This window comes from Stigmatopora nigra, chromosome 19 (genome assembly GCF_051989575.1).
Source record: "Stigmatopora nigra isolate UIUO_SnigA chromosome 19, RoL_Snig_1.1, whole genome shotgun sequence".
In the NCBI taxonomy this organism is placed as follows: domain Eukaryota; kingdom Metazoa; phylum Chordata; class Actinopteri; order Syngnathiformes; family Syngnathidae; genus Stigmatopora; species Stigmatopora nigra.
Window position 1 is genome coordinate 570,635 of NC_135526.1, and position 26,163 is coordinate 596,797.

The 26,163-nt window shown below is 47.1% G+C and overlaps 4 protein-coding genes across 5 annotated transcripts; 1 reads left to right on the plus strand and 3 right to left on the minus strand.

The window, feature by feature from the left end:
* Positions 1–1,233: 1,233 nt before the first annotated feature.
* Positions 1,234–12,417, minus strand: thoc2 (THO complex 2). Its single transcript, XM_077740564.1, has 38 exons — positions 12,274–12,417; positions 11,185–11,240; positions 10,879–10,970; positions 10,732–10,783; positions 10,564–10,634; positions 10,240–10,361; positions 9,994–10,127; positions 9,714–9,874; positions 9,527–9,619; positions 9,221–9,376; positions 8,955–9,127; positions 8,673–8,868; positions 8,558–8,596; positions 8,347–8,477; positions 8,165–8,266; positions 7,962–8,046; positions 7,797–7,890; positions 7,545–7,625; positions 7,368–7,464; positions 7,166–7,283; positions 6,886–7,065; positions 6,623–6,787; positions 6,269–6,544; positions 6,040–6,181; positions 5,802–5,959; positions 5,598–5,726; positions 5,378–5,509; positions 5,123–5,307; positions 4,486–4,661; positions 4,314–4,413; positions 3,828–4,243; positions 3,669–3,727; positions 2,324–2,359; positions 1,935–2,063; positions 1,800–1,866; positions 1,558–1,700; positions 1,395–1,495; positions 1,234–1,312 (listed from the first exon to the last, which is right to left on the minus strand). The coding sequence occupies exons 1-38, from the start codon at positions 12,336–12,338 to the stop codon at positions 1,285–1,287; spliced, it is 4,740 nt and encodes a 1,579-aa protein (XP_077596690.1). The 5' UTR covers positions 12,339–12,417; the 3' UTR covers positions 1,234–1,284.
* A 497-nt stretch (positions 12,418–12,914) lies between these two features.
* epd (ependymin) lies at positions 12,915–14,540 on the minus strand. Its single transcript, XM_077740143.1, has 6 exons — positions 14,371–14,540; positions 14,267–14,298; positions 13,957–14,094; positions 13,703–13,889; positions 13,544–13,625; positions 12,915–13,466 (listed from the first exon to the last, which is right to left on the minus strand). Exons 1-6 carry the CDS (start codon positions 14,456–14,458, stop codon positions 13,340–13,342), a joined length of 654 nt encoding a protein of 217 aa, XP_077596269.1. The 5' UTR covers positions 14,459–14,540; the 3' UTR covers positions 12,915–13,339.
* Positions 14,179–17,430, plus strand: LOC144212352 (uncharacterized). 2 transcript variants are annotated; one of them, XM_077740142.1, is made up of 5 exons: positions 14,185–16,466; positions 16,542–16,709; positions 16,788–16,889; positions 16,958–17,149; positions 17,222–17,430. In XM_077740142.1, the coding sequence occupies exons 2-5, from the start codon at positions 16,542–16,544 to the stop codon at positions 17,402–17,404; spliced, it is 645 nt and encodes a 214-aa protein (XP_077596268.1). In that variant the 5' UTR covers positions 14,185–16,466; the 3' UTR covers positions 17,405–17,430. The 2 variants fall into 2 exon arrangements, with proteins under 2 accessions (XP_077596267.1, XP_077596268.1); XM_077740141.1 differs by having other exon boundaries at positions 14,179–16,466; positions 16,542–16,889.
* Positions 17,431–17,517: 87 nt separating this feature from the next.
* myo1ca (myosin Ic, paralog a) lies at positions 17,518–25,058 on the minus strand. Its single transcript, XM_077740140.1, has 31 exons — positions 24,549–25,058; positions 23,255–23,413; positions 23,065–23,180; positions 22,789–22,987; positions 22,625–22,705; positions 22,374–22,553; positions 22,210–22,308; positions 22,035–22,148; positions 21,884–21,955; positions 21,689–21,808; positions 21,535–21,617; positions 21,318–21,423; positions 21,167–21,247; positions 21,001–21,092; positions 20,815–20,909; positions 20,692–20,738; positions 20,534–20,614; positions 20,289–20,394; positions 20,090–20,207; positions 19,911–20,024; positions 19,737–19,813; positions 19,603–19,671; positions 19,443–19,527; positions 19,215–19,374; positions 19,035–19,118; positions 18,825–18,974; positions 18,607–18,742; positions 18,440–18,510; positions 18,255–18,352; positions 18,084–18,183; positions 17,518–18,004 (listed from the first exon to the last, which is right to left on the minus strand). The coding sequence occupies exons 1-31, from the start codon at positions 24,564–24,566 to the stop codon at positions 17,978–17,980; spliced, it is 3,138 nt and encodes a 1,045-aa protein (XP_077596266.1). The 5' UTR covers positions 24,567–25,058; the 3' UTR covers positions 17,518–17,977.
* Positions 25,059–26,163: the final 1,105 nt, after the last annotated feature.

Below are 26,163 nucleotides of genomic sequence, written 5' to 3' on the forward strand. Positions count from 1 at the left end.
TTTTTGCTTTTACTCTTAAGATTTTTCAGTGACATAATATTGAGCACAAGCGTTAAACGAGTGAGTTCCCTTCCGTCTTTGTCATGACAATAACGCTATTCTTTTTTTAGAGGAACAAGAAAGGTTTGCTCAGACTGCCACTTTGAACTTCACTTTCTATTTTGACTATTTTGGCAAATTGACTTGTCATTGGCATTTTAGAGAGAGAGAGAGAGAGAGAGCTGCTGTAAGATTGGCCAAAGCTGAACAATGGCCAGAAAAGACAAAGTAGGTGATTTGATTTGAACGCTGCATGGCGGAAGGTACGTCTGACTACATTTCCCCAATAAATGCCGATTTGTATTCACCTTTCTCTTTGTTTTTTACTGACGCAGAGTGCTAATTGGGCGTTTTGCGGAGGACAATCCCCAACGTGAGTATCGCTCCATCCCTTTTTTGGCGTTTGCGGCTGTAGGAAAGACACTGGCAAAACAACACATAGCATATGAAAACTATTTATTTTTTTGTCCTTTTAAAAAAGAAAAACAAACACTCATCGAGCACAGCAGATAAAATGGACTCTTTTCGCATCCATGCCGTACAGCAATTTAAAAGCCACTGCCATTGATCTATAAATTATGTCAAATCCAATGGAACATCATCACAAGAGTAAACACTGCAATACGTTTGAAAAAAAAATAGGAGCGGAAAGAAATGAAATTCATGTTACCTTTATTATTTTACACAATGTACAAAAGGGTCTTTTTGTTTTAAATGACTTAAAGATGGCGCTAAATAAATAAAAGTATCTTGGCGCGATAGGACGATGAGCTTAATGAGCGAGGAAAGGATTTTAACGCCAATAAAATGAGCCAAAAGCAAAGCCTGTAGACATTTGGTTTAAAAAAGCATAAGAGTACTAAATCTAGAAATTTCTACAAGAGTTCATAGTCTTATAGTCATTTCACTAAGTATTAACATTGTCAAAATATTTCATTGTTTTCTGTACGTTAAGAAAGGTAACGACGCAACGTCTAAACCGTGACGACGACGACAAAATGAAAGGTGGGCCAAAACAAAACACACTTGGTAGGAATGGTGATTGGCAATAGAGTCAAGACGAGGGAGAGCGCCAATGGAAGTGTTGGAGTCTTGCGGTTTAAAAGCACGATTCCAGGTGGGGGGGGGGGGGGGGGGGAGTCTGCGGGTGGAGCAGAAAAGGTGGTCAAAAAGAGAGCCTATGTCGTTGTTTAGGGGAGGGGGGTTAAAACAGATGAGCAGACTTACCTTCAGCCATGACGCACATTATCTGTGCTTGTCAGAGGACTTATGAGTGTGAAGGTTAAGGTGAAAAAGATGAACGTGTCCCTGTGGCAGGCTAGACGGGGCAAAAAGTCGACGGCACTTAAGGATATTGTTTTTTCTCCTCCTTGCCTCCGGCACCGCCTCCTCCTCCTCCGCCGCCGCCGCCACCGCTGTCCCTCTTGTCTTTCTTTTCCTTGTCGTGTCGGGATTCCTGTAACGCAAGTCAAAGTCGTGTCAAGCCGGGATTCTCGGAAGGGAGAAAGAGGAAAGTACCTTCTTGCCGCCGGCGGAGCTTCGCTCGGGCTTGAGGGATTCTCCTTTCTCCTTGCTGGAAGATTTGGATCTTTTGCTCTTCTCCTTTTCCGCCGACAGCGGTGAATCGCAAGGGCTCTCGGACTGGCTGTTCTTGGACGAATCTGACGGGGGGGAAAAAAAAAGAAAAAAAAAAAGAGTTTTTAGGTCAAAGGCTCCCACTCCCACCCTGACTCCGACTCCCACTCCGAACGACAACTCACTGGTCCCGTTCTCGTCCTTTCTGCGCTTGGGTTCCAGACTGGCCTCCCGCTCACCGGTGCCCAGGTCCTAGACGATCAAACGATCAAAAGGGGGCCCTTTTCCCAGAGTCCAAGTGATTGTACGGCCACACTGACCCTCTTCCTCTCTTTGCGCTCCTTTTCTTCTCTCTTGTCTTTCCGAGCCAGCGCAATGTCGCCATCGATCTTCTCCGGCTCCCTCTCTCTGCTCTTGGACCGCGATAGCGAATTGTAGTTGAGGTGGTACTGCAATGACAATTAGACCCATACAGGGGGGGAAAAAAAAAGAAAAAAAAACAGAGCAAATGTTTTAAACATGGTGGCTTGACAAAAGAGTGTCCAAGCCCAAAAGAACATTTCTACTTGTGTGATCATTTGAAGACATTTTTTGTTCTTATCCAATGTGTACATTTCTATTTGTGAATTAAAACACTTTGAAGAAAATGTTCTGGAGTCAAAATCTCTTTGTAAAAATTGAAAAAAGACACAGAAAACGGGCTTGATACCTTGGACGTGGATTCCTTGGGATCGTTGCTATTGTCCTGTAGGGATGAATGGAGATGACAGATGAGCTGAAGGACGGACGGCGGGCGGGCGGGACTTTTCGGGAGGCGCTTTCGCAGACGCCAGTAGACATTCGGAAGATTCAGATTTTGCCGGGTGTTCGGGACGGGGGGGCGGGTGTTTGGGGGTGGGGGGCCTGGGTGGGCGTTTGGGCGTTGAGCTGGGCTGGACTTGGACTGGCCGAACCAACCACGTTGACTTGTGACCTTCAAGGACTTAGGCTTCAACATGGTTATCACACAGGAGACATGATTGGCTCAACGTGTAGTGAAATACGATAGCAATCCCTGAGCTTGTCAAATGCTTTTTTTTTTAAACGCTATATGTCGTGTAGAAGACTACGTGACATCAAAAGTGCTTGTGGTGTGCTAATGTGCCTGCGTGTGCTCAAATGTGCATGAGTGCGTGCGCATGAGACTTATGTCCCTACAGAGATGACTGTGGCTGTCACTTACAGTTGGGGATACGACACGGGGAGCCAGCCTAGCTCACTGCCGGAAGCTTAAATATAGAGCCGGCTTTCTTCTCGTCTTTGTAGTCCAGGCAGCCTTATTTTCCAGGGGGTTTGTTGGATGGGGTCCCGGATCCAGAGCGCCACCATCCTCATCTCCGTCGATCTGGACCAAATGACTGTTGGGGGGGAGCGATGCCATCCGCTCAGAGAGACGCCCCGTCGGCCAAACGCCATCCAGCTCTCCGCTGGATTTGGTAAGGATGAGGGAGAAGGAATGCCGCTGCTTCCTTTAAGGCAGGAATCGCAACATCTTCTAAGGTCATCAAAAAATGTTCCAAAAAAAGAAAAAGGGGACGTTGTAAACTTTCAGCTTGGGGCGTAAAAATGAAGCCATATTCCTCGTTTGGTACAAAAAAAGATGTGGGAAGGGGAAAATAAAAGAAAAAAAATCCACTAAGAATATGGAAATGTAGAAAAATTCTTTCAAAAGGCACTGGGGGCGCCTTTCTTGAGTAGGAAAATAGATCAATATTTGACTATGAAAATACTGGCCTTCATATTTGCATTTTCTTCGCCATGTCCTTGAGAGGTTTTCTCCCATTTTTTTTTTTTTTTGCAAAAGCAGCGTGCCAAATGTCCACAAAATGCTTTTCCATCTTCTGGTGGATTTGGTGCCGGCTGGCTGGCTTTCCCTTTCCAGATGCCACCTTTGGAGGGGGCTCTTCGGGGGGGTTTTGGGAGGGGGAAGAGGGCTCGGGCTGGAATGTGCAACGGCAGGGAACGCTCCGGCAGACAGAGAAGTAATGGCACGGCCTTCCTCAAGCCATACTAACCTTAACAGACGACGAGTGGGACGGAGAAGAGTGACTGTCCAGCTTTCGTCTTTTGTGATCTGAAATTAGGGAAGAAAGAGAAAGAGGAAAGGGGAAAGTCAGACTTTTTTCAACAAAAATCCAAACTTTCACATAATAAAGAATGGCGTTTTGACTCACCCCTCTCCGTTTCAGCGGAATCCAATCTGGGAAGTGGCGATTTCCGCGAGGCGACGGCGGCGCCGCCGCCGCCGCGTTCGGCTTTCTCCTTGCTCTTCAACTCCTTGGCGGCGGCGGCGGAGGCGGCATCGCGCTCCCTGGAAGGCTCGGCCGCCGAATCGCCGTTGCCCGCTTTGGCCTTGTCATCTTTGTTGTTCTTGTCGTCTTTGTTGACTTTGTCTCGCTCGGCCTTGGGCGTCTTCTCCTTACCCTCGCGGAGCGCCCGCTCGTCCTTGGCGGCTCGCTCCTCCCTCAGCTTTTCTCGCCGGGCCTCGGCTTTTGTGTCGGCGGGGGTGCCGGCGGGCGTCTTTTCCTTTTTCTCTTTTTTCTCCTTGCCTCCCTTTTCTTTGTCGTCGCGCTCTTTGATGATTTTGGCACTGGGAAGAGAAGGGGACATTTCAAAATCAAGTCCTTTCCTCCCTCTACTTTCTTTTTGAATGGACTCACCTATTGAGAGCACCGTTCCCGTTGCTGGCGCTCACTTTAGCGGCGGCGCTGTTGGCTTTGTTTAATAGCTTGGTGGTCTGAGATTTGTCCTTGGCCCGATCTGCGGACAAAAACAAGTCAAGAGAGGTTTCGGAACGACGGCCCGCTTTCTCTCTCCCGGTCGGTGACCTACCGGCGTCTTCCGAAAATCCGTCGTCTCCCTTCATCGTGGCCGCGGCGGGCCTGCTCGTGCTGCCGGGTCCGTTTTGCTGAGCGCCGGAAGTGGCGTTGCGCGTCGCCGGCTCTTTGTGGTGAAACTCGTTCTCGGGGACCATGCGCAACTTCTGGCTTTTTAAGCGACCTGAATAGCTGGAAGATGTATACAATTTTTTCACAGGGAAGACAAAAAAGCACTGCAAAAGGAGCAGAGCACAACATTGGTTTCATTCGAGTAGTCGTCCCGGCCAGTGAGTCCTACGTTGGTGAACAACATAATGATTACAATCTACGGCAGGAGGGTCGCAAAATAGCTACAATGGTATTTTCCCTTGACAAGCCTTCTTATCTTTCTGTACAACTAAATAACTCAAATATCAAGTCAACGATTCACTTTGGGTTGTGATTGGTTCCAAATTGGGATTTTGGTGGGCATTTGTGGAGCCAATTGCCTAAAAAAACAAAAATGAACCTGATTTGATGAGCTGCTTCAATACCAATTGTGTTTTAGCATTTCCCCAAACCAACATTATCATCAACCCAGGATTAAAGGCCCACGCAAATGGATTTTAAAGCTCCAAAAGAGCGGCCAACGGCACACAATGCTAGGTTACCCCATGGCTAAGGCATAGAGGTCTGGCCTCTTCTCCTTCTCCTTAAGGCAGATCTTGTGGACGCGAAACTCCAGCGCTTGGCCAAGGTTCAAAACCTTGGGATAACAGGGCAGGATTTTGATGAGAACAATGAGGATGTTTCGGATGTGGGTGTAATCTCCCGTTTCCAGGCAGTGAACGGAGGCCTGGGGGGAACAGAGACGGACGGACGGTTACGCCCATCCGCGGAACCCAGACCGTCGGAGGTGGCCTTACCTTGGTCAACATGTAGTGCCACTTGTGGACCACGTGTCTGAAGTTCTCGTAATCCAGCGGGTTGGCCTGTTGGCCTCCGTCAAAACCCGACGCTCGCAGGATGGTGAGAAAGCCGGGATAATTGCCGCACTCCTGCTCGCGCCATTAGAGAGAGAAAAAAAATAAACAAAAGCGGAGCCGCCGTCAACCATCCCGCTTCAACGGGAGTTGGCCACCGTACCTTCTCGTAGACGGCGCGGTCGCTGTGCCAGCGGGTCACCGTCTCCAGCATGCAGCAGAGGAAGCGGCCGTAGCGGTGGGACTCGTTCTCCGTGCAGCTGGCCACCGTGTAGATGATGGCGGAGAACACCTGCGGAAAAGGCCCGGCTTAAAGCCGCCCGCCGACAATGCAAAGGCGCACCCAAGACGCGGAACGGAGCCTTACCCTGTCGTAGCACAGAAGCGTGCAAAAGTTGGGCGTCATTTGCTGGTGCACCAGCTCCACAAAGCGGGCGCAGTAAACGGCGTCGATGGAGGAGAAGGTGCAGCGGGGGAAAAGACAGAGCTGCAGGAACTTGGTTATGGTCTCGTTCTTGGTGGATTCTGTCGGTGAGTTGGGCTGAGTTTTAGCGTGGGAGGAAAAAAAAAAAAAAAAAAGAGGCCACTGTGCGCAATGTACTCACTGGTCATCAACCATTTGTCCTTTTCCAGTTTGAGGCGGTGGAGAACTCTTTGGACGTGCTCCAGCTGCTTCTTCTCCTCCTCCTGCAGCTTTTCCTGCAGAGCCGTGCAGCGTTCCTTTTCTTTCTTTTTCTTATTCATTGGCTGCAGGGGAGGCAAAACCAAAAAATGCAAATACTTAGTCAGGCCTCCACAGCCCCGCATATCAATCCACTGGAATGTAGCACTCACTATTTCGGGATTCTCGTCAATGGCCCTGATCTGAGCCTTGAGCTTGTTGACCTCCCGCTCGTAGGCGGCGTGCGGCACGGCCAGGTCGTACATGGTCAGAGACCAGAAAGTGGCGTAGAACTGAGGGCGCAGGTCTTCCCAGACCCGGGCCGGGTGAAGGGACATCACCGCCTCGTGCACCGGCGTCATGACTTGCTCGCAGGCCGCCACGTACTTTTGCACTTTCTGCTGCTGCCGGTTGCCCTTCTCGGCTTTCTTCAGCTCGTCGTACTTGGACTGAAGGGAGAGGAGATGCTCGGGAGAAGATCGGGAGGAGCACGGACCCACCCGCCGTGCCCGGGACGTCATGCTTACCAGGATCTGATGGGCGTACATTGGCCGGGAAAGGAAGAAGGCGGCGTCGTGCGGGGTGTGGAACTGGTTACACAGCACGTCGATGGAGGGGACGCGCTTGATGTAGTCCTCCGTGCTGAGGTTGGAGGCCAGGAAGCCGCCAAATTGCACCAGTGTGTCGTGGCACTGCGGGAAAACGGAGGGAGAAAGGGATTGGACCTCCACGACTGAATATACACCATGAAGACAAGGCGTTATGCACCATGCAGAGAGTCGGTCCATACCTGGTCGTACAGGTGGCCCACCAATTTGAGATCTTTCTCTCCGCTCTCTAGGAAAACCACGCCGTTTCGCTGCTGGACCATGAGTACGCAAAGCGGTAGGGCCAGTTCGTGATCAAGGAGAGCGTCCTTGAGGCGCTGCGATGACTTTTTTGTGTTTCGGATTTGACCAAAATAGCCTCCCTGTGTGTGGGTAGAGGACGGGTTTTTAATCACCACGATGAAGGGGGAAATGAACCATTTTTTTTTTTAAATCACTTGACTGAAGTACATAAATCCATACCTCAGCTTTGAGTTGCTCGCCCCCCGTCATGGCTTCGAGCTGCTCCGACGTCATGTCGTCGGTGACCTCGATGCCGGCCATCTTTTGCACCACTTCCTTCAGGATCAGCAGGTCAAAACTGCAAGCAGGAAAAAAAACATCACGTTTAATGTAAGCAAAACCATGGCGAGTGCGCGTTGACGGCCGCCGCCAGCAAAGCGACCTTTTTCCCGCTTTGAGCTGATTGGTGACATATTGAAGAAGGCCAGCCAATTCAATTGGATATTTCCTGAAGACAGCGCCACACAGACTTGCCAGACCTTGTTTGATGGATTGGAACACAAGCGTTGGTTAGGCACTCCAATTTCAAATGAGTAAAGTACTAGGTGTTAAGACCTACTTTGCAGCCAAGATGAGATTGAGGTGTCATCATGCTTCATCTTTTCTTTCTCGGGATTGGCCAGAGCTTCAATGATACAATCTGAACATTGGAATTAAGAAGTAACACATTCATGTGTCCTAAAATTGAAATCTCTAAAAAAAAATTCAACCAAAAACATTTTTTAAAAAGTTCATTTTTAAACAAGACAATTAAAAACTGAAAAGGCTGTAAACAAGTCCAGAATTTTTGTTGTTGTTGTAATTAGGATACAGGCCAAAACGTCATAATTGAGCGATGTGAGGTACTTCAAGGAATCCACCACCGGACCGATGAGGTTGTCGTACCACTGGATCTGCGACAGCATCTGATAAGCGCAGAGATTCGGGTGAGACAAAGTCTACTAAAGTCCATTGAAAGCAACATGCATCAACTTACATAATCAAAAAGGATGGTGGGGTTACTGTGGCTTAGCTTGCCAATTTGCCTTCCAGATTGTTTCACATTCTCTTTGGTCAACCGCCTGGAAGAAAAAGATTGTTATTAGAAACAAAGTGGAGCTTAAAAAAAAGAATATTATTTTGAGGAAAATGCTAGCACTGCCTAATCATACAAATCAATTAAAAAAAATAAAGATTTACTTCATAATATATCTGGCCCCTTCCACAGTGTGAGCTTTGACTTTGACTAGCAAGGGGTGGCTGGAATAGGTTTCATTTTTCCACTGTCCATACAGGCGGTACCTGGAGAAAAATAGGGCCAACTTTCAAGGACAGAAATGCTAACTTAAAAAGACCACTCCTTTTCATGAGACAAGCCGCACCTGTGATGGTAGGGAAAGAGCTTAAAGAAGCCCCACAGCTCCTCCGACATGCACGCGTTGCACTCCATCAGCGAGAGGGAAGGCAGAAGAACTTGGTCTGCGATGCTCAGGAAACAACTCAATAGAATTTCCTGGAAGTCACAAACAGACAGCACATCAAAGATGGATCCAAATAATTCTATAGAAATCAAAAGGTCCTTTTCACACTGACCATCTTGTCCTTGTTGTCCGAGCCCTCGCTGCTCAGGTACTGTGAAACAGAGAGCCACATAGCCACGTCAACCCCCGAGGCTCCAGGACGCATAGACAGACGGCGGCGTGCGTACCTCTTTCATGAAGGCCTTGCCGAGCCGCACCACCTTGGCGAAGAGGATGGCGTCGTGGGCCAGGTGAGGCCCCAGGTAGCCCAGCATGCTGAACGTTTGCCTGCGCAAGTCTTCAAAGCTCTCGGCGGGCTTGGGGGCCCGTTCGCTCCGCAGCCGAGGCATCACGCGGCCCCGTGCGCCTTTCGGGAGGCCGGCCCTGCGACAACAAGGGAATAAAAAGGGCCGGATGAGACGTGGTGGCATCCAACGCGGGCGGGCGCCCGCCAACAAGTGACGTCGTACCCTCGATAGAGGGGCTCCACGGTCAGGTGGAGCAGCTGACAGAGCGCCAACGCAATGAATTTATGAGAAGTCGCGTAGAAGTGAGGCATCTGGTCCATGATACTCTGTGCGTGGTGCCAATCCCCAATCCGGAGGAGCGCTTCCAGCAGACCAAGCTTCTGGTTATCGGGTGGCTACAACAGCAAAAAAAAAAAAGTGGAGAATATAACATTACAGGACATTCTACCATTGGCCAAATGCAACCCCAATAATAGCAAATGAATAACCTGCTCGATTTTGTCTTCCTCCTTTTCTTTCTCTTTTTCTTTATCTTCACTTTTGTCCGAAGGCACCACCACCATGACCAGTTTGCGAGCAATCTGTTTGGCCTCGGAAATAACCAGTTTGTGTTCCTCGATAATAGCACCATCGAGTGGCATGAGCTACAACGACAGGGGCAAAGAGAAGAAGAACCTGCTCAAAACAAGTCATCCCACAACAGAAAAAACACATTGCCATTCAAATATTTACATTCAATAAAATTGACAAGTGCCAGTTCAAATCAGTGTAATAGTGTAGTTCTTTTCACTTACATGTACATAGAGATCTTCCAATTCAATTAGATTATGATGAAGTAGGGCAGCGGCAATGTGGTATAGCGATTTGGGAGTTTCCTCATTTGGTTCCTAAAAGATATCAAAGGCCAATGACACTTTGGAATCCAACTTTTTGAATGTTTTTTAGGCAAAACATGAGTCCAAAATATTTCCTTGCAAATACCTGATAAAATTTAAACTTAAAGCCAAGGATGTGACAGAGAGTCAGCGGCTCACACATGTAGGACTTGATGAGGGACAGGAAAAAGTCGTCTTGGTCCGATCGACTCTCGTACACTTCCAGGATGATGTCTAGAACCCGGTTGGGATCTAAATTGAAACATCCTGTCGATGGCGAGAAGATAAGTAAGAACCATTAGGAACCGCATATTTGTGTGTTTCCAAGTAGCAATTTGTAGACAGATCAGGACTGATATTATTAGGTATGGACAAATGAGCCATACCTATGAGAGACTGGATACTTTCTAGGACAATGTGACTCGTGATGTTGCCAGACAGATCTTGGCCAAGCTCGGTGATGAGTTTGGCGTAGCCCTCATTTTCCTCTCTTAGCAAGTTGAACTTCTGTTGCTTGTAACTGTTAAAAAATGGGGGGGGGGGGCGGGGGGGGGGGGGGCGTTGTATGTTGAGCAGTGTGGGGATAGAGATGGTAAAAATAATGTAACATGAAATAAGTGAATGCTACTTACAAGAGTTTTGTCTTGATCTTCACAATCTTCTGATTAAATTGATGGGCTTGTTTAATGAGTCCAAGAGATTCGAGGGTTTCTGGATCCAGGCGCTCTTTCAAAATGGCCTCTGGGAGAAACATCTGAAAGATAACAAAGTGATTGGAAATTATTTTTAGCAATATGTGTGAATATGCTCATTCATCCTAATAATTGCAGTTTGCCATTTTAAATATTAAAAAAAAAAAAACAGATGCTGAATCCAAAGTTAGCCGGACTTTAAATACCACTACTCTATCAAGTAGTCATTAGGATAAAATCATGCATAAAAATGGTCATTCTTACCAAACAAGCTCCCACCAACTGGATATAATGGTCACGCTTGTGTTTTTCCTCCAGTGCAACAGTTTCTAAATCTGTGAGAGAATAAAAAATAAAACATTATTACAAGTCAGGTGGATTTCGGCATGGAATGCTTGCTTAATGAGCATCAATATTAAAATCCATCTTTACCTAGGATACTAAAGACATCTGCTAAAATGGATGGCATGTCATCTCGGAGTTCCTGCAAACAAAAACAAAAAATGAACATGGCAAACTATCAATTGTGTGTGGTTGTCATTTACACTCCCAAATATTTTACTTCAAATAAAAAAGTACCATCATGTCTCCAAGAACACTGGCGACGAGGTCCAACTTGAGGTTGCCCTGCACAACTTGCCAGCAGAGCTCATATAAGGCCGCCTGGATATCTACAGAAGTGTCAATAAACAAGTAATGCATATTTATTTGCACCAGAAATTCATTCACACAAGGAAAGTCCACAATACACATTCTTTAGTCCAAAATACAATCCAACTTGTTTCTTTCCTTTTCACACTAAGCCACACCTGTGCAAACTTGCTTCCATCTTTGGACAAAACAGGCAAAATAAGGAAGTAAAAATTGAGCAAAAACAATACTCACCATTAATTTGACATCCATGGTCTATTTTCTCTGTTAGTCCCTTGCAGAGTTGCACACTAGAAGGAAAATAGGGGGGAAAAAAAAAAGCAACCATTTTAATGGAACGTGCCAAAATGTTCATTACATAAATACGTTTTGCAAATTCACGTTCACCAATTTACGAGGTACCGAGCTGCAAACAGCGACGGTAAATATTCCTTATTTTTATTTCTGGCCCTAAATGTTAACAGGCCCCCACCGACCAACAGAAGTGTGTGCTTCAAAAAACAACAACTTTGCAGTTAAATCTAATGAACCTACTGGCAGTTTTTGTTGTTGTTTTACCATAAAAGCAAGTGCTACCCGGACACAAATTATCCATCCAAGATGCAATAACAAGGAGTATATATAAGTAATAATACGTATAATTAACTGGTGTAAAACAAATGCCAAGTGTGCGTCAAGATGTGCAGCACTGTGCATAGGATTGAGTCGATTTGTAAATTGTGTTACCTCCGTTAGTTAATGTGTACTAAACTCGAATTACTAAGTATCTGTAGTATCGAATCGACACCATGCAACAACGAACTAGCTTTAAGGCTAATTTGCTAACATTGTGTCAAGCAAGCTACGTCCTTCCCTCCAGTTATTACTACCATATATTTATGCCAACAATAATCAAGCATGTCGTTTGTGAAGATTGAACATATGCCTTGCAATAGTACTGTCGGCATATAGACTAAAACAAGGTGATCGAGATCTTTAAATGCTGTATTTGGCATAGCTTTACCAGCCATCGTGTTTACAATTGACGAGCTCCCAGATGAACGGAATGAGCAAAAATGTCCAAACAGTTAGCTCACATCCTTCAAGGTTATTCATCACTTGCCCCCGAAGGACAAAACATGATACCGTTACATTTTCCGATTTACACCCCCAAAAAGCACAATTGATCAAAAAGCGCTCCATATAAAGTGCCACCAAGCTAGCTAACTAGCTAGCTAGCACAAGTATCAGTGCAAACCTAACTCTCCTTTTACACGCCGTTCTGGCTATGCAATTTGTTGTTGTTATTCTTTAATATAAATGCGTTAAAGTTATCTCACTCACAATTGATGTTTTCCAGTTTTCTCCCAATTTTTGACCCATTCGCCAGCGAGGATAAGCGTCGCCATCTTCCCTCCACAGCGGCCGGATGTCTTGTATGCTCCGCGCACATTCGCACGCTTAGCTAGGCTCAGGTTAGCGGCTAAACTTTAGCCTTAGCACGCCGACGCTATGGCGGCTAAGCACGCAGATGCATGGTGGGACGTGGAGGGAGCCTCTCTCTCCCTCTCACTCTCTCTCTTTCCCTCTCTCTATCTCACAAAGACTCGCGTACAAACGTACTACGCGACGCATACGTACATGGTGGCTTTGTCCCCACTAGAGGGCGCTAGTATACCAATCTGGAATGCATCCTAGAAAAATATGAATTTAAAATACTAGATGTTTATTTAAGTGTGTTTGAGTAGCTCAGTGAACTATGAATTGATTAATTTAATTTATTTACAGCATGCAGTATACTCAATGGCATTAAACAAATAACAATTTAATGTTGAATGTCTGTCTTTATTTAATGCCACATTCTCATTTTCCAATTCGCCTAGCAATTTTATTTGATGAAATAACTGGTGGGTACATCACTCAATGAATTATAAACTGCATCCAGATTCAAAGCCTCATGAGCAGAAAAGCAACATGGACAAATATTTCTCTTTGCAGCGACATGACATCACTCGTCTTAGCTATTTTATTAGCTGAAAACAGTACAATACAACAACAACAAAATCCAGGAATCTGTATTCTTCCTAAACTAACTCATTTAAGTGACCAGCCCCAAAAAAAACAAGAAACAAAAACAAGCAAGGACAAGTTGATATCTTGTAAAATATCTTTGTAAGCAAGACTGATGCAAAAAGCAGTAATTAATTGTGATTAAACGGATGGGCTGTCATATTAGAAAGAAAACGTGCATACGGCCAAGAACGTCAAATATGAAATTGCATGGCAGTCTTGTGCAAAGTATTAACTCATTCATATTGAGTACGTATTGCCTTCTCAGAGTATAGAGTAGAAGAAAAAAAAATCTATCCAAACCACCACCACCACCACCAGACGCCCAATCCAGTTCCACTTAGATGATTTCATCAAAGAAACTATACGCCGTCCCCTCGGGCGCCTCCTCCAGAGGCAAGCCTTGGCAAAATGAAGGCACGGCGAGAAGATCGGGATCCTTGATATCCAGTTCCACGTTCATGTTGCTGGCGAGGTGGAAACGGGTGCTCAGAGGACATTCACTTGACGCTAAATATGCTTTAAAAAGGCCAGCTAGACCTACCTGAACATGAACATGGAAGATTCCGTCACGTAAATGGTGCTCACGGGCAAACATCCCATGGTTAAGCACATCATGGCATTGCCTTTAAAAAAAGGATGAAAAAAGTGTATTTGGTACATAAGATAAAATGCCATTTTTTTGGCTATAAAAATAACTTACCTTTCAAGTTGGGTGTCGGTGTCGACCATATTTGAAATTTCAGGCCTTCCCCTTGGAGGGCGAGACTGCCGGAGGTCATGGTGGACATGAAGGTGGAATCCGAGGGAAGAGCAAAGGGCTGCTTGGTGGACTGCAGGGATTTCTTCTCGCAGCTCTGGTTTTTGCTGTCCATCTTGTATAAAATCCCCTTGCGGGTGGCGCCGGGAAAAGCGATTTTAGAGACGGAGGGGAGTCGTGCCGAGCAGGGTGGTTACCTGGTCAAAAAACACCAGGAGATCCAAATCCATGGAGACGTTCCAGGGAATGCTGCTGTTGGTCTGGAAGCGCAGTTTCTTATTCTGGGAGTCGTACGTGTACTGGCCCGCCGCTCTTACTTCGCCACGGTTTCCTAGCTGGTTGGATCAAAAAGCACGGATAATAAATAAATGAAGTCAGGCCCCAAGAATACATAGACAGGGCTGGATGACATAACACAAACACAAAGTGAAGGGAAACCGCATAGAAAACGACCGACTCAAGGTAAACACAGGCAAAAAGGTGACAATATTTGAAAGAAGTACTCACCACAGATAGGAATCCCGTCATATTGGGTGAAGCTGAAAGACATTTTTTTTTTCATGGGAATGATTAAGCTGAGCATGACTCGAAGGAAAGAGGGGAATTCTTACCACAAAGGTGGCGGTGGTCTTGGTGGTCATGGTGGGCGCTGGCGCTCCAGCACACGCAGGCCAGGATCAAAACGGCTGCCGCGTACATGTCTTCCTTTGCTCGCCCGTAGAAGCGCTTTTGCTTGGAAAGATGCGTCTCCCCGGCCGGCGTGGGTGTCGCGGCTTTTAAAGGGACGCCACTCAATCCCGGATGACGTGGAGCCGCCAGCTTTCCAAACACGTCTCCCGCTTTGTGGCAGCGGGTCAGCTTTTTTCAAGCCCAAAAAGATTTGTCACCTTTTCTTTGGCTGCCTTCATTGATTCAGCTGTTCTTTTTGCTCTTTATCGGCATCTTGTTGTTAAACTTTTGGCTCATCTTGAATTGTCATCATTCAAGGCTACGACGGACTGGAATTAAGCATCAGACTACTTGGGTCTTTGTCTTTTTTTTGCTTTCTAGTATTTGGAACAAAAAAATGACAAACATTTCGTCCTGAATTCATAAAGGGACATAAATAAGACTATATTTGAATATGTCATCCACAGTTTAGTTAGACTTGGAAAATGAAGGGAGAAATTCAGGTCTGGAGTTTGTATACTTTCGATGATTTAGTTGATTAAACACCGTCTTGAGTTAAGTTGAATGGAGAAAAGCTATTTGATTTCCAGCCCACCAACAGCACAAGTTAGCTCAGGAATGTTTTGTGAAGGAACCATCATTTGTTATTCTGGAATGTGTTGTTGTCCAAGGTTGCTTCAGCTGGGCTTTGTTGTTCTCCTCAACTCGCTGTCCTCGTGTGGCCTTTTTTTTCTTCTCTTTCCCAGCCCACCAGGGCCCCCCTTTTATTTTGGTGGGATTGCGTCTTCGGACCAACCAAAGGAGAAGCGCAAAAATGGGAAGGAGTAAGAAAGAAAGAAAGAAAGAAAGAAAGAACGAGACTGAGAGTGAAGATGATGACGCCACCCACGTCCAGTGCTTTTCAGGGAAATTTTCGCCTTTGAACTCGGCTCGGGGCGGGGCTTACGAAGATGAGGGAATGCCTTCTTCCGGTACACAAATGGCACAACGTTTGTGGCCCGAGAGGAAGTCGTGACTCTGGAGAGATCACATGATTGGCGAATACAAGATCTTCTCATTTGGGATGATCTCACATTGCAAGAGTTGTTTTTCAAAAGTGGCCCGTCGTACACTCATCTTTCCTGTCACTTTGCCAATGGACATTGATATTGACAAAAGGACAGTTGAGTTACAAGTGGGAGCTGCTATAACAAAAAGGTCATTTAAGGCCAAACAATGAAAGAATGAAACATCCTCACATTGTTATTTGTTTTTTGTTAATGTGGGAAATGGACGGAACAATAGTCCGATCATTGACTATAGTTATAGTTATATAGGTACTATAGTCTGATCATCAAAAATGGACAGCCATGAGTATTTCTCAAAGTTGCATTTTCACGGATAGGATTGTTTTGGTTAGTCATCCGTATCATAAGACTGTCGGGTATATTCCCTGAGGGGGCGTGCGTGAATTCTCATCTCCGTTCTCGACTACGTTTCCTGTTTTCTTTGCAAAGGTAAATCCGCATGACATCAGATATTTGGTGATTGCCAAATGTGGCGGGGACCTTCCAGACGACGCCTATTTTTAGAAATGAAGAAGAAGAAGCAAAAGAAAACCAGAAGATGGAAAGTGCAATTTACTACGTGGAGAAATGTCACTTCATTTGAGAGAGTATTACTCTTGTTTTGGCCAGTTTTTTAGAAAAACTCTGACTTTTTTGACTTGTTTTTGGAATCAGAGAATCCTTTTTTTAGTCGTCGTAAGCCTTGAAACATGGACATGCCGTCAAGATTTGATGGACTGTACCCAAGATATACTGTAAGTTTTTTTTCTTTACGTAACACTTCTTCATTTTCGCGTGATTCACGTTTCTCTCGAGAGGAAACTGGTATCGTGAAGGAAACAAAGGGGCGGGGCTAGAGTCTGAAGAAGCCAAATGATGACAGATGCTATAAATGGAAGATGCAATCTCACACTTGCAAGTGTTGACCATCAGCAGCATCGGACGCCGCTGACGCCGCTGACGCCGCTGACGCCGCTGACGCGCCTGTTACGGTGAGCCCGTCCGTCTTTTAGCCTCGGACATGTCATCTTCTTCTCAACTAACTTGATTGATATTTGTTTTTGTAGATGACTTCTCGGTGCTGCGCTTTCGTCCTTTTGGCCTGCGCTGTCATTTCCGGCGGATCTTGCGCTCCATCCACTGGCCACCCAAAGGCTCAACAATTGCTCTACAGCGATTCCTTCCATCTGGCCAGATCAACGCGGACTCGCGTCCAGCAGCTCATATTAAAATACGTAAGTCAGGTGGGGAACTGGCCAAGAGCTGACTTTTTTCAACACTTTTTGTCTTTTGTCGTTGTTGTTGTTGATCAGAATGAGCAACTGTTGGGAAACAAGCAATTTGAGGACAGAAGCGGACAATTGAAGGACCTGCCATTGCTTTCCACCGACTTCAACAGCTGGCTAAAGCTTACGGTTGGTCAATTTGGCCCCCCAAAAATCATCAAAAATGTGACCCTGACCCTTCTTGGGGTTCTTTCTAGGATTGGGAGCGACTGGGTGCCGCCTTTACGGACATGCAAGTCTACAAGAAGATCCTGGAGCGAAAGAGGAGCGAGTTGGAAAGGGAGGAAAAGGAAAAGAGGGGAACGCAGGCGCTCCACGCCGCTTTGATTCAAAGCATGAAAAACACAGAGCTGGATCTGAGGGACCTCATTGGCCAAGTCAGACATCAGGTATGTCAACGGCGCTAGACTAAAAATGACAGCCCAAGAGAGATGACTCTTTGTTTGTCCTTGTCTACGTAGATGAGTCTGATCAGAAGCACAAAGGCCACCATTCCTCCCATGGGGACGTTGTCGCCCCCTAAAAATCTCCCCAAAACTATTTGGGAAAGACGCGTGGAAGGTTACTTGCTTCTACGGGATCTTAATCTTTACCTCACCAAGTTGGCCAGAGATTTCCTCCTTTTGACTTCCATAAATCAATAAGAGCAGATGGACAGGACGGATGGGAAAGGAAAGGAAAGGCTGGTGTTTGTTGTAATGGCACTCAACTCTATACAAGGCAAAGTTCTACTGGACTTTCCAAAAAGACGACTTAATTATTTGCTATTTATTCAATGTATTTATTAGCAGGATGTCAGAAGCCTTTTATTTATTGGGCAGATTTTTGTGTTCACATCTTTTGATACTGAAATAAGCAGAGTATTTATTAGCGTACGGCTTTGAATAAAATGAGTCAACGCCAAGACTTCGTGTTACGCTGTCGTTTTTTTCTTCTTTTCAAACCAGTATGCAAAGTGTTTTTTTTTTGCCCCAAATAGTGGCGCCTGGCTCACTCCTAAGGGGAGTGGCCACAAAGAATGTTTGTAAAGTGCATTTTTCCACGTAGCTAGCGAAAAGGCCGCCGTTTTACAACGTGCCTAAACTTATAATTTCATGTACTTTGGGTAAATAAATCATTAGGAGTGAGTGTTATTGCTCCAGGTGGCCAAGCATGTTAGTAAGGATATGTTTCATTGCTTCTTCTTTCTTTCTTTCTTCCTTTCTTCTTCTTCTTCTTCACGTGGCGTCGATCCGAGGGGCGGTCTAGAGAAAAAATCAAATTCAAGTCAGTTGTTTTTCGGAGGCCGATTGGAAGGCTAGCTAAGGGGCGCCGGCGTCTCACCACCAGCAGGTGTCCTCTTTTTCCCTTGGTCACCTTGAGCTCGGAACCCCGGACGAAATCGACGAATCCTTCGCCGCCTCGAGCGCCGGCGAACCTGACGCTGGAGGAAGGAGGACGCTTAGAGCCGGGCCAATCGGGAAGGGGGGTGGAGCCAAAGGGAGGGCGGCTTACCTGCCGGGTTTGATGTTGATGTGGTTTAGCATGCGAGCCATCAGGGCTAGTTTGGTGACCAGCTCGATCACGTGGTAGCAGTGGAACAAAACGTCACCCTTGGGGGAAAATGGACGGACGGACGGACGGGGATGGATTTGGGTCGGATTGCCGCGTTCAGGCGGCAATAACGAAGGAGGCGTTACCTTTTGCTTGTTGCCCTGGTCGGGCATGTGCAGAATCACCATTCCGTCGCTGAGAGAGCTCACGGAAATACCTTTTTTGGAGAGAAAAGATCAAGTTGAACATGGAAACGTTCCCAATGTTTAATCATATAAAGTCGCTATTTGGATCCAATAAAGCTGAATCTGACCTCCCAGGGACGCGTAGTCAATCCTCTGCTTGATCTTGGTCTTGTCCACCAAAACGGCAAAGGTGTCGGAGAGCAGGAGTTGGCGAGAACGAGGCTTGAAACCCCTCCTGTCGTACTTTGTGACGTGGACGCCGTACTGTGGAGAGCAGACGCGGGACGTCGTTAAAGATCTGCCAATTTTGGGCCTTTTTGAAAGCACTTGGAATAGAGGAAATTACCTGTACTTTGTCGCTGCCCAGGAGCTGCAGAACTTTCAGGTTGATCTGCTCGTGTTCGATCCGGGTGTCCAAAAACAGTTTGCCCACGCTCTGGGGGTAGTTGTCTTTTTGCTCCCTGAAGATCTCGCTGGCCACCACCTTCTGGGTCAGCTGTCCAAACGGGTCACATACAGGTCAAATCATTGGTGGCATTTGTGGCGCAAAAAGTACCTGATTCTTCCATTCGGGCTGAATCCGGGTGCAATACTTGATCACCAGGTTGCGGGTGTGGAGTTGCCGAAGGTACGCCGAGGCCTGAAGAAGGAAGGAAGGAAGGACGTCCGCACCAATGTCAACCCGGGCTGAAAACAAGCGTTTACTCGTCGTCGGCGGCGGCGGCGGCGATTGCACCTCGCAGACCGAAGGAGGACATGGCGGCCAGCTTTTGTCCAAAACGCTGGCGGGCAGATTTTTGCTGAGTTTCATGAGGAAGGAGTAACGCGCGTGGTCCAGAAAGTAGTCGTTTTCTGGACAGTAGCCCTCGTGACGGTAGATAAAGCCTTTGATGAACCTGAAGAAAAAAAAGAAAAGTCTTGGAAAAATAAGGACGCGCCATCGTTGCTGTCATCCGTGGCGCACCTGCGTATCAAGTCGGCGGCCCATCGACGAGTGCGAGCTCTCTGGCGCGCTTTGGTCCCTCGCCACGCCGCTTGAATCACGATGACTGCACACAAATGGCTGTTAGTACCAATTGTCAATGACCATAGAGAATAATGAAAAAAGCAACACGGACACGGACTTGCACGCCTGGTCCGTCCGTATTTGGCTCTTTCTCTGTAGCCTCGCCACGACGTCTGCAGGGTCAAAGCTGGAAGACGCAAAGGAGAAGGTCTCGGACTCACAATATCCGGATCACGTCTGGAAATGGCTCACCTATTTCAGGTTTTTTGGCTTGAAGAGCATCTTCCGTCCTAAATAGAGTTTTGGGGAATCGGATGAAGATTTTGGACCTGCGTTGAATTTCAAAACAAACCAACGGGTGAGTTTATCAAACTAATTGGGATTATTAGTCCCAATTGAAAAAAAAACTAACTAAAATCACTTTGCCTTCCCAGTTTGTATTCCTCTTCCCGGTAGCCCAGATGGTCGGCCAGCGCCGCCACGCCGTCTTCCAGTCTGCCGTGCCAGTTGGGCCAAGTGTCGGGACACAGAGGCTTGTACCTGATGGCGGCACCGAGACAACGCTGACCACCGTCCTTGTCGGCGGCGCCCAGAACTTGGCTCACCTCTGCAGGAAGGCTTGAAAAGTGCGTCTGTAGGCGAAGCCGGCTCTCCGCACTCGAAGGTTCTCCAGCAGGCCCAGGTACCTCACCTGGTGTCTGACCAGGACTTCGTCAAAGTGACCTGCGGAAGGCGATGGCGAGACCAAAAAGCACGGTCAAGGACGAACGTTGCACGACGATTGTTTGGATTCGAGAGCCTGACCCGGCTGCTTGACGTCGTTGGGTTTGATGCAGCGGACGTAGGACGGCTCTTTGCTCATCAGCTTCTCCATCAGTTTCAACAGGCTGTTCTTAAAGTGAGTTGCGGCCTACAAAAAGAGGTCACAACACAAAATCATGGGTAGGTAGGAATAATCACATTCCGATAGCATTGATGAGAATAACCTCATTCAGCATTTTCGGTTCTTTCGTTTTAACAGAAACCGAGAGAGTGAGAAATGTTCAAACCATGGCTGGGCGTTTCTGGTCCATGACTTCCTCTCTGGAGAAACACTGACTTATGATTGGGTCGTCCGACTGGCACAAAACCTGAAAACCAGCAAAAGTGATGAAACGGCTGGACGTAGCGGAAAATCCTTTGTGTAAGCCAGTCAAATGTGCTTTGCCTCTTTCAGGGTCCTGTTCAATGAGTCTTTGTTCTTCTCAAGGAAACCTATTCAAATCAAAATATGACTTTAGATTATTGGCATTTTTTTTAAAAAGCCACGGTTTCCTTTAATTTTTTTTACCATCAGTATTATAGTTGACCTCCCCGGCATAGTGAAGCAGGCGAAACTCCTCCCTGGTCATGGCCTTGCGGATTTTCCCATTGGCCAGCTTGTGACTAAAAGAACCAAGGGGGACATTGACCAATGAAGCAGACGGTCCTGATGCCAAGAGGCAAAAGAAATGAATTTGAAAAGGCTGGCTCCTACGTGACAAAATGGGGATGAGCTCCCAGGGCCTCCTCCAGTTTTTCTAAGAACGAGGCGTCGCCGGTCTCTCCGGGTCTCAGGCATTCGTCGTCCTGAACGACGGCAACGACACTCAAACGCGGGCAGACATTTTTTTTGTAAAGACAAGCCTTCTAGAAGGGCTTACCAGGATGGCCACGATGCCCAAGTGCTTCTCCTCGATCAGCTCACAGATGATTTTGTTGTCAAAGTATGGCACCATCTCCCACTGGATCGGAGTGCCGCGGTCAGTTTGGAAACGTGGGAGGAAATAAAAAAAAAAAAAACCAAGATCTTACCGCTATCCCTTCGCTGGCGTACTCTTCTTGCTCCGATCTGAGGGTGAGCTCGATGAAAAGCTGCTGAAGCTTCTCGCTGCAGTAGTTGATGCAGAACTGCTCAAAACTACCAGGAGGAAGGAAAAGAAGAACATTGAAAAGGAACTTTTTGGGTCATTTTTTGGAGACGGCGGAAAGATGGCAAATAGCGATGAAGAAAAATGGAAGTGAATCCCACCTGTTGCGCTGTAGGACCTCAAAGCCATAGATGTCTAAAAGTCCTATCACCGGGAAGCTTTTATTGCTGTGGTCCACGTCGTCCTAAAAAAAGCCACGTACAGTCGTCAGTAGTGACATTCTCACATAGACATTTGGTTTAAGTAAAGCCTGACCTGGAGAGCCAACGATCGGTTGACGTTCTCCACCAGCCAGGCGAAGGTCCGACCGTAGAGAGCTTTGGCCAAGGCGTCTCGGGATGACGTGGCTTGCTCAAAGTCCAGCGGAATGATCATCTGCGTGACAAGGAAGGATTGGAAAAGCAGTCAAACCAACCACAACAACAACAACAACTGGTAAGCCAGTATTACCTCCTCTCCTTTGGCAGTCAGTTTTTTGTGTGTAAGAGCTTGCCGGAGGGACCAGGCATCCACTTCCAGCAGCTGAAAAACATCGACATAAGCATTTCATCTTCTTCAAAAAAAAACAAACTTCCACGACTACTTTTGGGATAACGCTGACCTTTGCAACGTTTGCGATGGGAGCCTCGGTGGTGATACACGCTTCTCCTTCCTCTCCTTCTCCAAACTGAGTGTTTCCAAGATGGAGGACGCTGGCCATGATCTTCCATAAATTCTGACAGGATAAGATAAGCATTAAAGGGGATCCTTTTTCGTACGGTAGCCAGCGGACTCACCTTCTGGTCTTGGTCGGTGAAGCCCAGAACCGAGAGGGCCTCGATCAGGACCTTCCAGTTATTCTTGTCGCTAACGGAGCTGACTTTGGAACAGCTCCCCTAGTAGACAAGACTGTGGATCTAAGAGCGCTGGGGGACGGCCAGGCAAGCTTGGTGGAACCCACCTTCATCAGATAGTGGTAGCTCTGAAGGTTCCTTTCCAGGTCCAGCGTCTGGAGGAGTTCTGGACTGCCGCCGTCCAGAAGCTGATAGAAGATGTGGAAATTCCTTTGGCCTTGGTTGGGCTGCACCACGCGAGATTTCTCCAGCAAGTAATGAAGGATGTGGCCTCCCACCGGCACCCCCTGCGCAAGCGCAAGAAAAAGTGGAATTCATCGGACGTGTCCATTGGCTTACAATTGGCTTGACGCTTTACCTTAAAGTCAAACTGCACATCCATATACTTTCCAAAGCGACTGGAGTTGTCATTCTTGAGCGTCTTGGCGTTGCCAAACGCCTACCAAAACAACGTTTGACCACGTTAAAGCGACGCCGTCCCAACTGCTCCCTCCCCAGTTTTGATTGGAACCATTGGCTGACCTCCAGAACGGGATTGGAGCGGAGCAGGCGCTCTCCGACGGCGCCGGCGCCACCGTTGGCCGGGCAGGTGGCGGCGTAGTAGAGGAGGATCTTCTTGGAGGCCTCCGTCTTGCCCGCGCCGCTCTCGCCAGAAATGAGAACGCACTGATCCCGAGAGGTGGTCCGCACGGCCCGGTAAGCGTTATCGGCCAGCGCGTAACTGTCACAACAGACCAGACCGGACCGGACCACAATTTCGAGAGCTAAAATATCGGGCCTTTCCAAAGCAATCCTTACATGTGAGGAGATATTTCGTAGAAGCTGACTCCCCGGTAGCGCTCCATCTGCGGCTTGGTGTAAATCTCCAGATCTCTGTAAGGATTCACCGACACCAGCACCGAGCCGACGTACGTCTGAGGGGAAAAGGCAGACCGGGGTGGGGGTCACGGATCCAGATCCAGATCAGATGACGGCGGGGATCCATTACGTAGATGAGGTTCTCCCGGGAGCGTCGTCGCAGGTTCTCGATGAAGGCCGCCTCGCTCTTGTGGTTCTCCAGCAGGACGAAATCCTGGACGCCCACCCGGTCGCGGGCCGTCAGGGTGCTCTCCATCACCAGGCGCACCCTCCCTTCCACGTCCACCTCCTGGACAATAAAAGATTGCAGTTATGTTGAGACGGACGCTCCACAAATATTTAGAGAAAATGACAAAAATGATCGAAATAAATACGACTTTTAAAATGATAGTGGGTCCATGACTAGTGCGGCCATTTTGACATGCTAAACGTTTAAATAGCAATCTATTCGAACGGCATTTAGGTGGTAATGACTATTTAGGACAAAGCTAATATGACACATGGGTCAAATTTTGTGGCTCGCGGTGACATTCTCTGTGGGCGCGCTCTAACATACCACACACACACACACATGCAACGGGAAGGGAAACATTCGCCACTTTGCTATTCCTTGCTAATGAAAAAAATTCTACAGGCTAATTTCAGTAAACATTCTCTGGCATGTTTTTGTCTTCTCTTTTTTAGTGCTGCATACCTAAAAGGAGGAATGCCTGATGAAAGAGACATACCTCCTCCTCCTCCTCCTCCGTGCAAGACTGTGCAAGGCCAAAACGCCATGAGCAGAAATGATTGGACACTTAAGAAAGAAGCAGACTTGGGCGTTTGCAATGGCGCCGAGCGAGCAGGCGTGCGCCCTCAATCATGTTATGAAGGGCCACGGCTCCCTCCTTCAACATTTGGGTTGCCGGGCAACCCAAGTATTTTGTGTCACCAGACAACACAGCAAACTTTGTTCTTTTGGTCTTTTTCAAGTCACGAGTTTCCATTTGGACTCGTTCGCTGGGCCTGATTGTAAACTTAAGGGCGTGTTGGGAGGTCTTGACTCACTTTTGCCAGAGTGACTACTACATCCTTATTTGGTAGGCTTGTGTTCCTTGGAAGAAAAGCTTGACTCCAGCACAGCTGGATTGAGTCTCTACTTGACAATAACACGCCTTTAACATCTCCAAATGAACACAGAAATGGTGTCCGACAAAGATAGTGCAATGCAATCCAAGTCATGGACTGCCATGGTTAATGAATCTATTTTGCCAGTTGCCACAAAAGTGGTCCAAATGTATCTCTAAAAAACAAATGATTCTATTTTTAGATCAAAATAGATATGCAATCATCTATTTTTTTTTTAAACAATTTTAAACACACACGTGCAATAATGAATCAGTAGTCAAAATGATTATCAATATAGAATTCCATGATATTCTTACCCGGCCTTGGTATCTCATCCTGTCCTCTTGTTTGTGGAAGAAGGATGACTTGCTGGGACCCCCCCCCTTCAGGACCGGACCGGACCGCACCTTCTCCTCTGGTCTCTGTCTGTCAGACGGAGTGGGAAGCTCTCATCCGGCTCAATATCTCCTCTCTCTCTCTCTCTGCACTTTTCACTTTCTCCACGGCTGTCGTGGTGGTCCAGTCGGCATTGAAGAGATGTCCTCGGCTTAACTTCCCAAATAAACATGCAGGTCCGTCCGTGCTTCCCTCCGTCAGTCTGATGCGTGAAACAAGAGGAACTCCACACGGCAACGTCACTCACCAGTGGCGCCAATGGGGGGGAGAAGAAGAAGAAGAAAAAGAAGGAAAAGAAGGGGGGAGAAAAAAGTTAAAACATGGGAAAGTATGCTGCTGTGGGTCATGCAAGGGGAGGAAACAGGGAGTGGAAAAAGTGACTTGCTGCTCCAAAATAAAGAGTGCTCGGTTATATTCCCCCCCCCAAAAAGAAAAAAAAAGAAACATTCTTTTCTGCCTTTTCCCCTCCCAGTTGACTTGGCTCCGTCCCTCCGTCCCTCCCTCAAATTCAAGTTGAGCAGATGATGAATGACTTGATTATATGGACTACTTTCAATAACCACAGACTACAATTGAGAAATCAAAACAAATAGAAGACAAATACATAGACTACAGTGCACCTCATTTATGGCCGTCATTTTTCATATATATATATTTGCAAGGCTTCATTTGGCAGAGAGTACTTTTCCTTACGTACGGTCCAATCGAGGCATATCCCTTCTTATCATATTGGCCTGGAATTGAAGTGGTTCCTTTCCCAAAGGTACGGCCATTTCCAAAAACAATGAGACAATAGTTTGTTTGCCGCGGGAGGAAAAGCCATCCGTATTGTTTGGCTTTCCTCTCAAAGGCCACCAATCTCCCGAGAAACACACGCATCTCCTCTCTGGCGTGTCAAACGCTCTTTGTTTTTGTTCCGAAGTAGGCCTTTGCTCTCTCCTGCCGATCCCGTGAGTGGGATTTCCTTCCTGGCTGGCTCTTTCCTGATCTCAACCATTTTTTTCCTTCAGCTGCATGACTCAAGCCAAGTACAGCTTCCCCAAATAGAACAAAATCAACTTGCGTGCCTTTGACGCCAGCTGTATTGGAATATTCTTTGCAACGATTTAGCTCTTGTATTTTCAATTCTTTAACATGTCGACGCCCTCAGGCCAAGACAAACGCTGGCCTGGCTTGCATTTCCACATCTACTATTTGAAGCATAAAATCCAATGCCAGTAAGGAATTGAGAAGAAGATAAAGGAGGCAGCACGCGTGTTAGCCTGCAAGAGTTGCATGACTCACGGCCGTGCTATGTAGCATGTCGTGGAGGAATGGCTTTTGGGGCGGGGTGCAAAATGGGAGCAATTCTAAGCACTCTTTCACCTTTGCAAACAGGCACCTTCTTCCCTATCGTATGATACGTCTTTTACGGGGCCCCCGGCAGCCCATTGTCCACCCGTGGCGGGTTCCGTCAGCAGCCATCTGCTGTCACTTTCACCCCGTGTTCACCTTTGGCGCCCCGTATCTCCATGACGGACGCGCACAAAGCCCTCC

What these genes read in the sequence shown, in the direction of transcription:
- thoc2 (XM_077740564.1), bottom strand. Translation starts at nt 12,338, where the DNA reads ATGGCGACGCTTATCCTCGCTGGCGAATGGGTCAAAAATTGGGAGAAA. An exon ending in AAGTATCCAGTCTCTCATAG is followed by an intron (nt 9,875 to 9,993) that starts GTATGGCTCATT and finishes CGCCATCGACAG; the next exon opens with GATGTTTCAATTTAGATCCC. An exon ending in CAGCTCAAAGCGGGAAAAAG is followed by an intron (nt 7,284 to 7,367) that starts GTCGCTTTGCTG and finishes TCCTGCTTGCAG; the next exon opens with TTTTGACCTGCTGATCCTGA.
- LOC144212352 (XM_077740141.1), top strand. Translation starts at nt 16,542, where the DNA reads ATGACTTCTCGGTGCTGCGCTTTCGTCCTTTTGGCCTGCGCTGTCATT. An exon ending in ACAGCTGGCTAAAGCTTACG is followed by an intron (nt 16,890 to 16,957) that starts GTTGGTCAATTT and finishes GGTTCTTTCTAG; the next exon opens with GATTGGGAGCGACTGGGTGC. An exon ending in TTGGCCAAGTCAGACATCAG is followed by an intron (nt 17,150 to 17,221) that starts GTATGTCAACGG and finishes TTGTCTACGTAG; the next exon opens with ATGAGTCTGATCAGAAGCAC.
- epd (XM_077740143.1), bottom strand. Translation starts at nt 14,458, where the DNA reads ATGTACGCGGCAGCCGTTTTGATCCTGGCCTGCGTGTGCTGGAGCGCC. An exon ending in AGACCACCGCCACCTTTGTG is followed by an intron (nt 14,299 to 14,370) that starts GTAAGAATTCCC and finishes AATGTCTTTCAG; the next exon opens with CTTCACCCAATATGACGGGA. An exon ending in TCCTGGTGTTTTTTGACCAG is followed by an intron (nt 13,890 to 13,956) that starts GTAACCACCCTG and finishes GCCACCCGCAAG; the next exon opens with GGGATTTTATACAAGATGGA.
- myo1ca (XM_077740140.1), bottom strand. An exon ending in GCTCCAATCCCGTTCTGGAG is followed by an intron (nt 22,706 to 22,788) that starts GTCAGCCAATGG and finishes TTGTTTTGGTAG; the next exon opens with GCGTTTGGCAACGCCAAGAC. An exon ending in CAACGACGTCAAGCAGCCGG is followed by an intron (nt 20,208 to 20,288) that starts GTCAGGCTCTCG and finishes CGCCTTCCGCAG; the next exon opens with GTCACTTTGACGAAGTCCTG.